At 35.6% G+C, this 18840-nt stretch overlaps 2 protein-coding genes across 4 annotated transcripts in view; both read right to left on the reverse strand.

The window, feature by feature from the left end:
- The window catches only part of LOC111057026 (esterase E4), a 302990-nt gene extending 300540 nt beyond the window's left edge, over positions 1-2450 (reverse strand). Inside the window, exons 1-2 of one of the 2 annotated variants that reach the window (XM_039421459.1) lie at positions 1787-2450; positions 1671-1695 (exon numbers count right to left, since the gene is read on the reverse strand). The gene's annotated coding sequence lies outside the window, so the exon portion shown is untranslated. The remainder of the gene's footprint in view (positions 1-1670; positions 1696-1786) is intronic. The other variant, XM_039421458.1, reaches the window with a different exon arrangement.
- A 142-nt stretch (positions 2451-2592) lies between these two features.
- LOC111043966 (CDGSH iron-sulfur domain-containing protein 2 homolog) overlaps positions 2593-18840 on the reverse strand; it is a 33165-nt gene continuing 16917 nt past the window's right edge. For both annotated transcript variants that reach the window (XM_022329012.2, XM_039421460.1), the window contains one exon: positions 2593-3905. In XM_022329012.2, coding sequence (XP_022184704.1) covers positions 3711-3905 — 195 coding nt within the window. In that variant the 3' untranslated portion in view covers positions 2593-3710. The remainder of the gene's footprint in view (positions 3906-18840) is intronic.

Below are 18840 nucleotides of genomic sequence, written 5' to 3' on the forward strand. Positions count from 1 at the left end.
TATATAAAAGATAAGAATCGATGGTATATTTTTTACAAAAATGAAAACAGAAAGAATTCCTCATAAGACCAACGGTAAATAATGTACTTTTTTAAAATTAGAATCTAAGATGACTGTGAATTTTATTGTCATACACTGACTAATGTTAAAAACGATGGGTTGGGTATTGGTGTAATTTGGGGGGGACATTACAATTGTTTTGGGGGGGGGGCATGCGCCATTGCCCTTGGGGGGTGGGGCTGGGCACCCCTGCTTCAGATACAATTTAAACAAAAAATTTCAAGTGGTAAAGATTGAGCATGAAAATCTCTACAACTTTCCGGCAGTTGCGCTGTTACGCGACGTACAACAGTGACAGTTTTTTTGCTGCACAAAACTATTGAATGGGGTGGTGTTAGTGAATGAGTCACCTAGGCATTCCAAAACTTTCCCCCCATCACTCCACTGAGTTGCAGTATCAAAAGAGCAATGGTTCAGTCTTTAGGTGCCATTTAGTCGCGACAGTGCATGAGTCGCACTGTGTAAAATATGGCGAAAGATTGTATACGGCAACTGTAAACGAACCAATAACACAGAATTGATGGCTTTGCTTTATGTACCTTATTGGGCTATGAACTGGTAATAATCCAAATGTTGATAGGCGTAAAATAATCCAAGAAGATGGAAAAAGTAATTCTACAATAAATAAATATGTTTTGACAGTAGAGTACATAACATTTGGAAAATTGGATGTTGTACAACACGCGACTGCTCGTGTGATTGAGTAGGGCGCGACTACCGGGAGGTTAATGTCCAGTAACATTTTCAGCTAATATTGAAAATATGCTCGAAATTCGAGAATGTGATTATTCAATTGCAAACTGTTGGCAACTGTTGATTCTTTTAAATCATTCACTATGAAGAGATAGCAGACCTCGTGTATCTCCAGCGTTATTGTCCTGTCACCAGCTGGCTCAGATCTTTGAATAGTAGACTTGAGACGCGCGTGAGCACTAGCGTCAGGTGATCAATTTTCAAAGTTGTTCAAAGAAAGTTGTGTGAGTGAGCCACACCAGATTTTTGCTAATAGTTCTTGAAAAAGCTTAGGAAACACAAAAAGCGCTGGAAAAATATAGATTTTTGGCGTATTTTCAGAAAATTTCTCAAATCCGTTCTTTGTGCGCCTCTAGAAGACCAACTAAACAAATCTGCCAAATTCAAATGTATTTGGTCCAGTAGATAGTTTTTCAGTTTTCTAGATCATGAATGAGTGAGTGAATCAGTGACATTTCCCACTATATATAGATTGTTGAAAACTATAATTCAAAACACAAAAATAGTTCTGCTCCTCCATCAAGTTAAGGGCTGAACTATTGTCTCGGCTGACAGTTGTGCGGCCCATAAATTAGCCTATATATTCAGACTAGGTGAGACCTTCCCGTAAGGGACTCTCTACCCTACCTATCAGAATTCATACAATTTCTTCATAAAGTTAGTTTTCCCATTCCCGCACACAATTATCCGAATAAATCAAAGCAATCTTGTCAATGATACAAAAATCTTCTCTTCAAGATACGTTTTTGACGTTTAAAGAAATAAAGATGAAATCAGAGATGTGAATATTACAGATATGGTCATATGAGTAAATGATATATGATAATTGTATATGTAATCTAATTTAATCAAATCACCTGCTCTTTCATTTAAAAATCTAGGCTGAAACCAGATAAACAGAAATATTGGGAATGAATTTCAAAGAAACAATAATTTGCAACTGTTGGAAATTAAATGTCCCTTCAATAGATACCTTAGAATTTGGCCGTTAATGTTTAGTAAAAAACTGTAGACCAAGAATACTGCATGACTAGAACTGATTAAAAAACCTAAACTTCAAGTGTTTGATTAAATCATATTCGAATACAAGATGATAAAAAATCTTCTTTTGATCGATAATTCTAGCATGATTACTTCTACTTGATTAATTCTATTTTATGGAATCTGAAAATGATAATGACGATGAAAATAATGGATTTAAAATTCTGCAAGAATGAAAACTCATAAAAATTACATTATAAATGTTTATCATTGGATAAGTCATCACTAATTTTGAATTGTTTAGATTGAAGAGAAGCAAATTCAATTAACCCTCAGACTAACAATCAATTGAAGGTAAAAACTTATTTTATGCGTTCTAGATATGAATTTTTTAATGTTATTGAGAAATTCCTGGAAATAGGTCTGTAGACATTGAATTGACTCAGGAAATCTTTTTCATTGTTGCTAATAAAGTGAATTGCTAGAATATAAAATTCAAAAAAGCTTTCATAATTGGTAAGATTCCGTTACTTAAAATACCGGAAATTTAAATGTAAGTTATACCATTTTTTTGGTGAAATTATCAACACTCACGTTTTATCACGACATGATTTGTGCTGATGTTGCACTTTTTCAAGCCAAACAGAAAGGGTGAAACTGAAGATGTGCAACACTAACATGAAACATGTAGTCAATATAAAACGTTAGTGTTGATATTTTTCAAGATAAAAATATTTCTAATTAATACTTATATTCAGAGGAAAAGAAGTATGGATAACCAACAGAAAAAATTATAAATTACAATTGGTGATAAAATTTAATAGTCACCCATAAATTCTTAATTTTAGAGCATCTGCATTTTCTGTAATCTAAATAATACTGCAGATAGTTGGAGGAAAAAATATCATTAATATCTACATTTACTACAATACAGAAAATTTGAATCCATATTTCAGATGTGAATTGAATGAATAGACGAAATTGAAAGATGTATAATTGCAACAAAAAATTTTTATTCACCTTCCCCACGCTATCATATTAAGCTTTTTAGTCAACATTTCAATTTTCTATTAAAATACATACTTTCAACAATCCATTCCAACAATTTGTGATTGTTTACGCAAAAAATCAAATAATTTACCACAATACAATGATAAATCGTTTTACGATTTCTAAAATGTATTGGACAAAGTATTAACAAACTGGCTAATAATTAACAAAGTAGTTGAATAGGTATCTTCATAAATACAAACGATTTAAAATGCATAGATCTAGAATGTGATTTTGAAATTTATAAGATATTATAAAGAACAAAATTTCAGTCGCATACGTTCATTCAACAAAATAGATTATTATGAATCAGCAGTAGTTATGACCATTGCTGGGAAAGAGTATTGAATTGAGACTGTTGGTATTTTTTAGAAGCGACAGAATTTCCACTAAATCAAGTTCACTTGTAACAGAAAATCCAAGTCCAAATTTGAAATACTGTAAGAACAAAGAATATAATTTCAAAATTGGATGTGTCACACCAATATGCTATGAACTTTTCCGCTGAATTTTTACCCTGTTATCCTTTTCCATAGTAACAACTACATACATGACAGTTATTATGTATGATAAAATATGTATAATATAAATAGTATTCTACATGGGTATAATTATACATATTTCCTGACACAGTATTATTAGACTTGATCACTCAATAAACAGTCCTTACTATTACATATTATGGAGTTGAGAAGTGATCTATTCTACTGAAATCACCGACAAATTATCTTGAATAGAAATGTTGATGATTCAATATTACTTCCAATTAACAGTAATGGAATTAATTAAGCTAAAACACATTTAAAATGAGTAAACTGATAACTATGAAATAATAATTGCAAAGATTTCTAATAGTTTTCGAGTTATTATTTTTTGGCGGAAACGACAACTGGGCCGACATTGTCGCCGGTCTCCTTGTTGTGGGGGCCGTGCGAGCCGTCACAGTAAGGCCACTTCTTGCTGCGCCAGCACCGGCAGAAGGCAGCCTTGTCGCCTATCTCCTCGATCGAGTGACAGTCCACCACCTTGGCCTCATCTTTCTTGATGGACGGGTTGATTTGCTGCAAATATCAACAAATCGATTATTGCACAAGAGAATAATCTGTTTTATATGATGACGTGGCGAAGATTGGACAGTAATTTCCACTCTATCTCTCAACCAAGAGCAGATTGTTATGGAGTGTAGAGAGTGATAAATTAGTCACATCATCATTCAGTGATACGTAAATAAATATGAATGATTTTCAAGTGAAATTCACGTTAAAAAGTGGGGAAGCTAGGCTATCAATCAGATAAGTTGAGCTTCATGCGCCTGCTACTCCCGTTGCAAGGGTGACATCTTCAGGAGCTCAACTCCTGTAAATACAATTTACGAGTTAAAAATCGCTTCCCGGTGATTCGAAACCCACCTAGAGATGTAGGTCCATTCATCTTTCATCATCATCATCCCTCTGATTACCTAAGCAAAAGCTTAGATTGAATAGACATAAAAAAAGTCATTGAATGATAGAATGGCATAATTTAGTTTCTCTCTTCCGCCTTCTACAGTAGATATACCTCTTCCCGGTATATCTATACTAATTGTTAATAATGATCATTCTTAATCAAAATATATATTATATCCACAAAGGAAATTTCCATCATAAATATTCTAATAGTTCATTATAATTCGTCATAGCCAATAAACGATCTGGCAACGGTGTGGAATTGGAAAAGGACAGAGCTATCTGCTTTCTCTAATGATAGACAAGGAGAGCAATTCAATTTTAAACAGCTGCTGGCTTTATAACGTGAATCTCACTTTAGATGGAAATATTTCTAGCAGTTGTACTCATAATGGTAGTCTTGTAACTGTACAGAGTGGGTGAAAAGTCCGAGAACGGCTTAATATCTAATACATAAAGGTTATTTGACGGTGGGTGTGATTGGGGATCCTACTCAAATTGAAAATACTACTAACACAATGACTTAAAAAAATGATGATGATGACTTTACTATGACTTCAAAAATCTGGTCCGCCATATTGAATGCAACTTTATTATTTTAAATAGGAAGGTGGTCATGCGATACATGATTTCGATACTAAATTTCAAGTAAAAAAGAATGGCGAAAACCACATATCGATATCTCAAACCGTTCAGAAGATATTCACATTATTAATCAATATCATGTGTTTATTGCTTGTTTCGCCCTTGAAATAATCCTCGGGTTAGAAACATTGCACTTCTGGTAGCTTAAGGAAGAAAAGAACAACTCACAATCACAACACGTATTCTGATTCCATTTTCTGATATTCTGATCAGATGACCAAAGGCGTTGGTACACGCCATATTTATGTAGGAGTTACGAAAAATGTAATAAACTTAACATAACTGCCCGTCCCAAATTATGATAATCATACAATAATTTTGAAAGAAATCATAAATCCAATACAAAACAGCTTAATTTAATTACAATCAATAATTCAATTGTTGATGAATTTAACAGTTGTGAATATGTAAATGAAAGAAAACACTCAAAACAACTTAAATTTAATTACAATGAATAATTCAATTGTCATCATTTTCTCGAAGCAAACATAATTTATTAATAGATCTACGAAATGTTCCACTAGAATTTTTTACATCTACTACCCTCACTAAATTATCCTCTCCTGGGTAAGTTTTCACAATAATTCTCATTTTCCATATCATGGGGGGTGCATTATTATCCATCATAAATACCAAGTCCCCTACACAACAATTCCTATTTGAAAAATTCAATTTGTTGCATTGTTGAAACTGGTTTAGATAGTCTTTAGACCAATATTTCCACAAAAAATTTACAAACCTTTGGAGTAACTGCCAAGTTTCAGTCTATTCATAGGACCTACTTCATAACTGGGACTGGGCAGTGCCATCAAAGGACGGGATATCAAAAAATGACCTTGAGTTGATGGCATTGGATCACTTGAATCAGATGAAACAGCACATAACTGGGACTGGGCAGTGCCATCAAAAGACGGGATATCAAAAAATGACCTTGAGTTGATGGCATTGGATCACTTGAATCAGATGAAACAGCACATGACTGGGACTGGGCAGTGCCATTAAAGGACGGGATATCAAAAAATGACCTGGAGTTGATGGCATTGGATCACTTGAATCAGATGAAACAGCAAATAAAGGTCTTGAATTCAAACATGTTTCTATCTGCTTGAGTACAGTAAGAAACTCTGACCTCTTACTAGAATATTCCACTCCCATAAATCTCTTCCACAGATGACCTCTGCTAGACTCCTTCGTTACGCTTCATTCTTGTCTGGATTCAACTACTTCTGTTCAATTCAAAATGGGAAAGAAAATGAAAACATAGATTGCATGTCGCGCGCCCCTCTTCCTCACGTGTATTCAGCAGAACAATCGATTGGAGAGGAAATCAATCAATTATACGAGGAACTTATTCTTCAGATCCCAAGAATAATAAAATTATTTCTCAGGTAATACGTGATGAAACAGAGAAAGACAACGAACTTAAAAACATCATTCAAAAAAATGAAAAATAGCTCAGAAGAAAAAGACTATACTCTTGTCGATGATATTCTATTTCGTAAGGATCAAGGAGTTATACCAACCACTTTACAGTCACATATATTGAGTGAGATACATGAAACTCACCTTGGCATTACCAAAATGAAACAGTTAGCACGGCGCTATGTATACTGGCATAACATTGACAAAGATATTGAGCGACTAGTAAAAAGCTGCAAAGCATGTGCGCAAATAAAGTCTAACCCGCCTAAGGTTGTAGTCCATCCTTGGGAATGTCCAAAAGAAAACTGGGATAGAATTCACGTAGATTACGTGGGACCATTCCAAGATAAATATTTTCTAGTTTGCGACGATGCAAAATCAAAATGGATAGAAGTTGAAATTTCAAAACATGCTCCTACTAGTTTAAGTACAATAAATTTACTTGAAAATTCTCTCTATTCATGGATACCAAATCGTGCTAGTGAGTGATCACCACTCTGTTTTTCAGAGCGATCAGTCCCATACTTATTGCACTGATCATGGAACATTCCAGAAATACATCGCCCCGGGCCATCCAGCTACAAATGGATTAGCAGAAAGAAATATTCAGACTTAAAAGAATTAACTGAAAACTCTTGATATTGATGGACACTCAACTTCTCTGCAAGTGAAACTTCAAGAGATCCTACTCTGTTATAGAGCCACGCCACTAGCATGTGGGAAAACTCCAGCCCAGTTATACCTAAACAGAAACATCAGAATCAGGCTTGATGCTGTTTTCCCTTACCAACTTAAGCATACAAACAACTATCAGAATCTGTTCTCTAATTCAAGGAAGGGGAAAGAGTACAGGCAAGACTCTTTGTGCAAAATAAGTACATATGTGAATTTGGTACCTACGGTGTCCAAATGTCTGGGTACACGCCATTACCTTATCAAACTTGACACTGGCAGAAGCATTAAGCAGCACATCAATGAGCTTCAAGGTAGTATGGTACCTGTACCCAAGGAATCGGTGAAATTTGGTTCACACCAGTCATATAAAGTGCCAAAATTACCGGAGCCACATCAAGTGATAGCTAGACCACCAGAAAACTTTGACTTCAAAACAATGTAGAGCGATCCCCACGATCAGTTCGGAATCGTCACCCTCCTACACGCTATAGGAATTATGTTCTTTATTAACCTTTCATAACGAGGTTTTCAATTAGGAGGGGAGACTGTGATATCCCTGGTTACCTAGCAACATAATACTCATGTTGATTCAATATACAAATTCAGTTACTTCTTATCCACCATTCAAAGTGTAAACATTAAAGGTATTTTCTATTCAATTTCCATATTTATTCAATCACAATATATTGTAGTTCTGATTTTTTAATATATTATTTGGATATATGAGAGAAGTCCAGAACCAATTTCTTCATGCAAAATTTCCTTGTGCTGGATGGATACACAATGGCCCAGAAACCTTGTATTTTCGGTTCATTTTCCAGTTTTCAGCTATTTCTGCCAAATCCAGTAATCGGACAGAAAAATTTGCTCTCGCCTTTTTTTAATTATAAATTTCTGAATAAAATGGGATCATTCGGAACTCTCTATCTCCAATGAGTACTGAGTTATGATTTTTCAAAAATGAGTAAAATTTGTAGAAAAAATCAATTCTGATAAATTTTAGTTTTTGATCAACAATATCTTCCGATTGTTACCATTTAGATAAATAATTCAAAATCCCTCTGGACGTATTTTTGTGCTCTACAATCTGAGATCAGGTAGAGCGCTCTATTTCATATAGATTTCCAGGTACTCCTGACAACAATGCTCCTTGTATTGTGAAAAACACCTAATTTTCAGCATCAACCATCATCACCAACTACATTGTCCTCACATTGATATTTCACACAATGGCATAAGTTCATGAGATTATGTTCTTTGAGAATTACCCATTAGATGCACTTCATTTCAGTATTTCCTAGTGGAGAGGCGCGCATAAGGTCACATCAAGGATAAAAATGTCAAACACTCAAAACTTTTCGTACTACATTTCATTCTTCTCGGCTCATCAAGGCGGCCAAAATCATGCATCATAAGTCGAATTCGGTCCAAAAATGGAAAATTTTTTCGTTGAGTGTACTTAACATGGAATATGGAGCCCATATTCCAATATTACACAAAAAATGGCCGATTTCTATATCATAGAAACCGTTAGTGATACATGTATGATTAAAGTTGAAGTAGAAGGAAAGACTGTGAACATGGAACTTGATACGGGGGTGGCATTGAGTTCGATATATCATATACTGCTTTTGAAAAACTCAAGACAGCTATTGAAATGAGAACTTACACTGGGGAAATTATCAAACCAGCTGGAATATGTTTCGTTGAATGTAAAAATTTCAGTTATCATGGTAAGCTGTATATTCCGAAACAGAATATAAAACCGATATTTGAATGGCTCCGAGAAGTCAAAATGGATTGGACTGATATCAAATGTGCTGAAACTAATAATACATCAACTGAGCTCGAAAAAGTCCTCACAGAGTTTCAAGAGATTTTCAAACCAGAAATTGGTGAAAAACACACAGAAAAACCTATACAGTAGGTTAAAAGAAGGAGCAAAACGAAATTTTATTAAACCAAGTCAGGTCCCTTGTGCCCTAAGGCCGGTTACAGAACTCAACCGACCGTCAGTGTATATGTACCATCCTGACCATACGCATCCATACATCAGTTTTTTTCAGTTTCAGAGCTCTCCTGATGAACGAACTGATCTGACTCACAAAATGGACGTGTTTACAAATTGTTTAATTGCTGATTTCGAATTTCAATACAACCTTGACTCTTATAAAACTTCTTAAGCTATGATAGTATTGTATAATAAATGTACTGTAGATAATAATATATCATTTTTTTCTAATAAGAAAGTTTGAAATAGTTGAAGAAATGTGTAGAAGAATTCTGATTTCAAATAATTATGATATATATTTATTAATTGAATTCATTCATTATATTATTCAATTCAATATCAGCTGATTGTCGGGCAGAGGTTTCAGCGCAGTGGTTATGGCGCGATCGGGCAACTGATCAGTACAACTGCGAACGCTTCTATTTGCTTCAAAAGCGCGTCAGTCGACCGATGGAACAGATGCGCACGAGCTCGTCCAATGGTCTTCGTACGCAGTGTAAAACGCATGTTACTGACCGTGCGCATACGTGCGGTCAGTCCTGCTCTGTACGGATACATGGAACACCTATGGAAAAGACAAGCGCGACTGACGTACGCACTGAAGGTCAGTCGAGCTCTGTAACCGACCTAAAACAGCACAGTCCATTGAAGATGAGTTACATAGATTGGAGAGCAATGGTATAATTTCCAAAGTTCAGAAATCTCCTGTTGTACCAGTAATAAAGTCAAACGGAAGCGTTAGACTTTGTGCAGACTATAAAGTTACAGCAAACAGGGTAATTCTTGATGAAAACTATCCAATACCACGTATAGAAGACATTTTTAAACATGACAAAAAAAATCTTCTGCACACTGGACATCAGTAATGCTTACCTGCACCTTCCAATTGATAATAAATCAAAAGATATACAAACAATAAGTACCTATCTAGGACTTTATAAAGTGAATCGACTCTTGTTTAGAATTAAAGTTGCACCAGGGATTTGACAAACATTCATGGATAAAGTTTTACATGGATTGGAAGGTCAAGTATGTTACTTTGATGCCATCCTTATCCAAGGGAGCACCTTTTCAAGAAACACTAGATCGACTCAAAAATGTTTTCGAAAGAATACAACAATACAATTTACGACTAAATCATGACAAATGTGAATTCTCTCAGAAGATTGTAATAGTACTTAAAGTCACAAGTCCGGTAATGATAATTTACCTCATAAGTATGATTGTTTCTGCCCGAAACGTAGTTGAGGGCAGAATTATCATACGAATGCGGTAAATACGTTAATATACAAGTTACGGACAGTATTTTTTGTCATATTTATCTGAGAAAGAATGATATTGCTGAGAAACAGAAACCATTACCTGCTGATGCTCAAATTACTGCATATTATAAACATTACCTAGCCCGTAGCGCCTAGTTCAAAACAGACAGACCCATCGAGTTCGAATAAATAAAGGCCTATATTATAAGATTTCAGATGAGTTACTTGATGATACATGAAACTTCTTAGATGAGTTCTTGAATTATTTGATTTATTATATTAATTACCTACTCAGATATTATTAGGACTCAGTGGAAAGTGTCTCCTAAAGATATTTTCTAGAAGGCTGAATGAAGAACACATTGAGACACTGTTAGGAATTTGAATCTAGATCAGTTTGATTGGGATAAGAAACGTATTCAGATGTTTTCTGATAATGCGGTAATGAAAGTAATCTTCTCACTAAAGTTCTTAACAATACGAAGTTTAAATTGTTGTTACCAAGTGAAGACTATACTGCTACCTGCAGGTCATTATGCGAACTATTTTGGAATGAGGAATTTTGTGGTTGTAGTTGACAAAACTCTCACCAATTTTCAAATTTAGCAGCTGTTATCATTATAGATTGAACATCATGTGTTATTTTGTTCAAGGGATATTGCTTGGTTTTGAATTGTAAAATAAATAGTTCCGACAGAATAATAATGGCCAATATGAATAAAACCAGAGCAAATGCTCATGAGCAAGAGCATGGAGCATAAGGTTTTGCTCATGAGCAAAAGGTAGAAGCAAAAGCATTTGCTCATTTTTATATGAATAAGCTTCACCTTATACTCTTACCTTATGCTCCTGAACTCTGGAGCAAATGCTCACGTATTTTAAAGATTTTTCATCAGCTGATTCGCTTTTGTAGCCTTAATTTGTATTTATAGCTCACGGAAGCTAAAATATGCAAATATTGGGCACCGCTTGTGTTTGCGTCGTCTGCTCTGTTTTCTATTTATGAATAGAGTTTTAGGTTAGTTGAGTTTAGAATTTTCAAATAATAGTGTGAAAAAATGTCATCTCTATAATAATCTTCTTGGTTGTGATCGTATCTGGTATGGTTTCCTCTTTCTCATACGAATTAATTGAGCCATTTTACTATGAGCAAATAAAGGTGATAAGCTGCTCTAGACTAGACTCACCTTTTTTGAAGCATTTGCTTCAAAAGTTGAGCAAATGCTCTGAGTATAACCTTTTACTTTTGAGCAAATGCTCAAACTATTTTTTTGATGAGCATGAGCAAAAGGTTTTGCTCACGTTTATTCATAGAAAATGAAGCAAATGCTCCATATTTTAGAAGTATAAGCAAATACTCAACTTTATTCATATGGCCCAATATTTAGATTCCAACTATGAACTGAATTGTTGATTTTTAGATTTACTTGATCGGGAACTTAAATCTCTTTTTGAAGTTGGCCTCGCATATTTCTGTCTTGTCCCAATGCCTTATGAATCATAAAATCATAATCCTTGAGTTACAAGAATAAGAACAAGTTTTATTAATAAATAAATGAATTGAAGCATTTATTATTGAAATTTTGTTATTAAAAATTGAAAACCTGAATTCACATATTATCTGGACTGGAATATTGTTTTTAAAATGCAAAATTTTGTTACGAGCAAATTGAATTGGATTGGTGTTTCAAATCTATTGCCATAAAGACCCCATAAAATGGCCGCTCCATAAGGAGCACGAGTGTTATGACCTGTATTTATAGACCTTGGTTTGAATGTTCCTATTTCGGAACTAGGAAACATACTCGACTGTAAAGAAAACATATGATCTATTTACAGAATAGTATGCTGTAATGAGAATCATATGTTTATTTGTTCTACAAACAGCTGTTTACCAGCTTGATTTCATGCATGTAAAACAGCTGATATTGAATGACTATGACAAAAAGTATTTAGGCCATGTCATAGACAAAAACGAAATTCATAAATCTGCTGAAAACACTGAAGCAATTATGAGAAACGAAAGACCGAAGGATGTGACACAGCTCAGGAGATTCCTAGGCCTTGCCAACTTTTACCATCGATTTGTTCCTAACATGTCTACTTTACTAGAACCACTGGATAGAGGCTATTGAGCAATGGAAGAAATTTACATGGAATAGAGAATGTGAAGATGCATTTTTGAATATAAAAACTGAAATAGTAAGTGAACAAACATTAGCACATTACGAGCCAAACGAAGCATAGGTTTTAGCTACAGATGCTAGTCCAACTGGGTTGGGTGCATTATAGCACTTGCATAGCATTTGCTTCAAGAATTCTAACAAAAGCAGAACGAAATTGATGAGGGAGCTGTAGGAATTTATTGGGGATTGAAAAAGTTCTTTGCATACTGTTATTGGAAAAAAATTATTTTAATAACAGATCATAAACCGCTATAGTGAGGTCCACGTTATAATGACAGTATTTGATTGAATTTGGTGTTGCCATTCTTGTCTATCATTTGACAAAGCAGGTAGTACTATCCTTTCCTAGCTCCACAATGATGCCAAATCTGTTCTTGACAATGTAGAAATACAGGGTGAGCATAAAGTCTTGCCCTGATTTTAAAAATTTATTACAGAATAACCGTTAGAGAATAACATATCAATTTATATCTGGCGCTGTTACATAGGTTAGTGTTGGTAGTTTTTTTTAATATCACTTAGGTTAGTAAACTTGAACGTGTGACCCCTTGGTAGCCCGGAGAATGTCGAAGCGGCTAGGTCACTCACACTAGGCCTGCCATTTCTGGGAAGATCTTCAACGCTGCCTGTTTCTTTGAACCTGTCATACCATCGCTTTATTGATTTTACATCAGGAGAGCTGCATCCATAAGAAGCCCGAAAATTACACTGAACACTGATGGGCGATTTTGTTTCGTGAAACCAAAGCACACATTGTGCTTTTCCCTGCTTCGACGCCATTTTGACCGCAACTAACGTGAACTGACGTGAACAGACAGCGTCATTGTTTAGGACCACTAGCGCCATCTATTGGTCAAAAAAACCACCAACACTCACCTATGTAACAGCGCCAGATTCAAAATATTATGTCAAACGGTTATTCTATAATACATTTTTAGAATCAGGGCAAGACTTTATGCTCACCCTGTATAACTCATCAAGGCAGAGAATCGGCAACACTGTTCTTCTATATTTATCCACTGCCATTATAACGTATTTTGATCCTCAAAAACTTTACCTTTAATAACAGCATCAAGAATGTGCCCATTTCCTATCGGGTTTTGATTATAAAATTGAGAACCGCAATTCAGAGCAACATGCTAATGCAGATTTATTTCTTTTCCCTATTACAGAAATATCTGTAAATTTAGTAGATTACCATGAACAAGACATGATGAATCTAGTGGAAACGATGCCTGTAACGAGGAAATGATTGAAAAAGAAACAAGGAAAGATGGAATTTTAAGAGATGTATTAAACTTTTTAAATACAGGAAAAAGTTAGAAGTGTTTGGCTTCAATGACAATGAATTTGCTTGTATTGGCAATGAATGGCTGTGTATTTAAAGGTAATCGGATCTGCATCCCTTCATCCTTACAAAAACAAGTTTTAAGCGAACTCCTAGCTGGTCATATTGGAATGACCAAGATTAAACTTATATCTCTAATTTATTGCTATTGGAGGAATATTGATCAGGATATCGAAAATTTAGTGAAAAATTGCAGTTTTTGTCAGAAAAAATTGAATTATACACCAAAAGAAATCATACATCCTTGGCAACCCCCAAGCAGACCTTGGGAACGCATCCATATAGATTTTGGGGTAGCCGTCTAGTTGTCACCCCGACTACTTGACACCTGGTCATTTTGGCCATAGGCGACTACTTGTACCCTCGTAAAAGTATGCCATTGCCGTCAAGTTGTCCCCCCGACTACTTGACACCTACTGGACCAAAGGTGCCAACTAGTCCCGACCGTAAACGACAACTTGACACCTCGCACCCTCGCGTCAGGGTGTCCCCTCGACTAGTTGACACCTCCTTAGAAAGGAGACAAGTAGACGGGGATGGCTCACGTCTACATGACACCTTGCACGCTGGCGTCAAGTCGTCACCCCGACTACTTGTCACCTACAGAGCACCAGTTGGCACGACTTACACCCCCGCGGCGTAGGGAGGAGGGATCAAGCAATTTTTATTACTGTTTATGATGTAGAATTGAATTCCAAGCACTTTTGGTTCAGTAACATTTTCCCGTCAAACACACGGTACGGGAGATATTTGCAGTCTTTGCTATTTTAGGACAATTTTTTTTTGAGTTAGTTGAAAACAGAAAAAAATAATAATAAGCCCTTTTGATGACTGAACCAAATGTAGAACACAATTCTAAACACATTTTGATCAGTTATATTTTCCCGTCAGGCGCACCGTTTACGAGTAAATTGAGCCTAATGCTAGGACAGTCAAATTTTATTCATCAATGATATGAATGAAGATGAGCAGATGGGCAGATGAAGCTATCAGTATGGTTATCAACTGAGGTATTACATGAAGTCTGGTAATTAATATAAGGATGAATAATTATTTATACACACTTGCGCTCAGATTGCAATCAGACCATAAGAAGGCCAATGAGAATCTTAAAGTTGTGTCTGTGTCTTCTACACTCACAGACACTGTTCAAACAAATTTTATAACTTGTTCACAAGTTATAAATAACTTGTCAAACAAATAATTTGTCACTAATGCTAGACAAATATTTTGAGGCTCTTTCAACATCCAGTCTGTTTCTATACTTATTCTTGATTTCACCATGGTTGAAAAGGCTCACTCACAAAGACATGATGACTTGTTGAAAATACAAAATTAGGAATCTTGCCTTACCATATAGAACTTGATAGTTTGGCTTCATTTTCCAACTTTCAAATGAAGTGCCAGCCGGAATGGTGATTTCTTGTGGAGTGGAGTCGAGGGGATAGGTTGTCATGACCATAGACGACTACTTGTACCCTCGTAAAATTATGCCACTGCCGTCAAGTTGTCCCCCCGACTACTTGACACCTACTGCACCGGGGGTGTCAACTAGTCCCGACCGTAAACGACAACTTGACACCTTGCACCCTTACGACAGGGTGTCCCCCCGACTAGTTATCACCTCCTCAGAAATGATACAACTAGACGGGTATGGTTCACGTCTACTTGTCCGTAAAAACCGGTTTTTAAAGGGGACAACTAGTCGGGGTGTCAAGTAGTCGGGGTGGCAAGTAGTCGGGGTGGCACCTAGTCACGTACCCAGATTTTGCAGGAACACTTGAAGAACAAATGGGAAAAACTGCGCACGCGCAGGATGAGTGAACAGGCTTTCATGTATCTCTGTATTTAAATGTTAAACTTGAGTTTTATTGGTGAATGTATAAGTTTTACTAACGAAATTACAAATCATCAAGTGCTGGTTTGCTGTACTGTGAAGTAAATTCCCTGTGCTCAGTGTGTGATTGCTGGTGGTGGGCAATTTCATTTCTGACTATCTTCCTAACCTAAGTTTTTAGCTGGCTCAACTGAGTAGGCGGTCGTTTGTCGGGGCACGTTCTTCTTTAAAGTATATATTTCCTCAGAATGCTTATCTTGGTGGGTCCATTAACACTGGTGAGACAATTCTATTGACGTTTCGGCATTATCAAGTGATAAGATAAGACTTTTTGTTTCTTAATTGGATTGTATTTCTACTGTTGGTGAGTGTGATCAGCTTTGCGTTCTTTCGAACATTTTGGCGGGAAAGCAGGTATCTTAGCAACTGGTAGAATTGTTTGTGTGTGCCGATAGAAGTAATCATGAAATCAGAACAATACTCAAGCCAGGAGCTAAATTCCAGGATGTCACTAAAGATTGTATTAAGGAATGTTCAGATTTGGTAATACAGGATGCGGCAGTAATTATATCTGGGTCTAATGATATAGCATGTAATGAGATGGATAAATATTTGTCAGCACTTCGTAGAGACTTTATCACATGAGACACACAAGAGTTTTTATAACTGATGTTCCTTTCCAATACAATTTACCAAGGTGGTCATGTGTTAATTAATGAAGCTGTAATAAAGGTAAATACTGAGATTTGCAAATATTTCAAAAATGTTACTGTGATTGAAATTAGTAAACTTGAAAGGCGTTTTCACACTCGCCATGGTTTTCACTTGAATATGTTTGCAAAATACTACATAGCTGATAGAATTCTCGAAATTATTAATGAGAGAGATACTATAAGTAAGCCAGGTAACTTTAATACAGATCAAGCAATCCCTCTCCATGATGGCAGTTTTTTAGGAGCGACATTGAGTGTAGGAGACCCGTAATAAACAAGAGGACGAATGTTTATGATTTGAAGGTAATTCATCAGAACATAGATGGTCTATTTCATAAGATTGATCTTTTGGAAATTTTGATTGAAGATGAAAGTCCTGATGTTCTGATCATTACTGAGCATGGTTTGAAGGATGTTGAAATAAATTGTATAAAATTAAAGAATATGTCTCTGTCCAGTAGCTATTGTAGGTCTGGTATGAGAAAAGGGGGAGTTGCTATTTTTATCAAGGACGCTTTGCTGGACTTATTGGGAGATAGATTTTCGGTGCTGGATATAAGTAATTTTTGCTCTATGGGTGACATTGAAATGTGCGGTGTGAAGTTGGAATTTGAGAAAAATTTGGATTTCATAATTTGTGGTGTATATAGACCTCCTAGTGGAGATATTAACTTGTTTTTTGATAAATTCTCTCTGTTGACTGAGCGGATAACTGTAAGACTGGAAAGGAGAATTATTTTAGCTGGTGATTTCAATATTAATGTTTTGAATAATACAACTGAATGCAGGAATCTAGTTCTGGTTTTAGAGCAATTTGGTCTACACTATACAATAGATGAGCCAACAGAAGTCAGACCAACAGGAGTCCAAGACTGCAATAGATAATGTATTGACCAATATAGAGGATGATAGTTGTAAGTCATCAGTTTTACATACATTTTTATCCGATCATTCTGCACAAATTTTCTCCACCTCTTTCGTTCTTAATAGACGAGCAGTTAATGGGAAGGAGGATCAGTTAGGTGTTCCTGTTTTCAATCTATCCATTTCAAATTTAGCAAACTTGAAAGCTGCTCTCTGTAGAGAATCCTGGTACTCTGTTAATAATGCAACTGATGTTAATAAACAATTTGAATGCTTTCACAGCTCTCTTCTGTATCATCTCCGTATTCAGTGTCCACCAATGAAAATTAAGAGAAAAAAGGGTGCTATGAATGTGGAAAGAAAAATAAAGGAGAGGTTCGAGAGGCTCACTCCTGATATTCAGCGGCTACGAGCTCTTTTAGATATCTCAAAATTTAGAATTGAGCATGGACTAGTAATTGATGAAGATATATTGGTAGGGTTAAACAGCAGTATGTAGATAGAGTTATTGAGGCAAAGAGGGAGTTTCATGGAGGTCTCATCCCAAATTCCACTAACAAGTCTAAAACGAGCTGGAACATAATCAATCAGTTTAGAGGTTAGAGTGGTGCAAGTGTAAGGGATATATGTATTGATGTGAATGACAGGAGAGTTGAAAACCCTAAAGATATTGTAGAGTTTTTTAATGAGTATTTTATTTCCATGGCTCCTGAAACACAGTCTGCTAATACCGGTATACTAAGAATTCCACATAGAAATATTCCAAGAAGTTTTTATCTGAGTCCCACAATCAAAACAGAAATTTTAAAAATAATTAATAACTTAAAAAATAAGAATAGTGTTGGTTACGATAATATTCCCATCAAGGTTTTAAAGGCATGCGGTGATGAGATTGCTGATCCTCTTGTTTTCATTTTGAATGGAGTCTTTCAGAGTGGTGTGTTTCCTGATGCATTGAAAATTGCAAAAATAATTCCTCTATTCAAGAAGGGTAACAGAGCAAACATGAAAAATTATAGACCATTACTGTGCTGCCAGTCTTATCCAAGATTTTTGAAAGGGTGATTTATGACAGAATTATTGACTACCTACAAAATTTAATTTATTGAGTGATTGTCAGAATGGATTCGTTAGAGGTAAATCCATTATCACAGCAGCAACTAGATTTATTGAGAGTGTAATTGAGGCTATGGACAGTGTGAAAGCTGCTATAGGGGTTCTACTCGACTTATCACAAGCTTTTGATAGTGTTGATAAAAGGAATTCTACTGAACAAACTGCACTTTCTTGGTACGAGGGGTATTATAAATAATATGATAGAGTCATATATGTCAAACAGAATGCAGTATGTTAGTATTAAGAATGGAGGTAGAGTTGTAGATTCTGAGAACTTGTATGTAACAAAAGGTGTTCCTCAAGGCTCTATACTCGGTCCTCTACTGTTTGTTTTGTATATAAATGATCTACCCTCGTCTGTTTCAAATAATTGTAATATTACATTGTATGCTGACGACACAACTCTGTTACTCCATGGCAATAGTATTGACCAGCTGGAGCTGAAAGCCAATTTGTCTTCAAATAAGGTTGT

This window comes from Nilaparvata lugens, chromosome 2 (assembly GCF_014356525.2).
Source record: "Nilaparvata lugens isolate BPH chromosome 2, ASM1435652v1, whole genome shotgun sequence".
Lineage (NCBI taxonomy): Eukaryota > Metazoa > Arthropoda > Insecta > Hemiptera > Delphacidae > Nilaparvata > Nilaparvata lugens.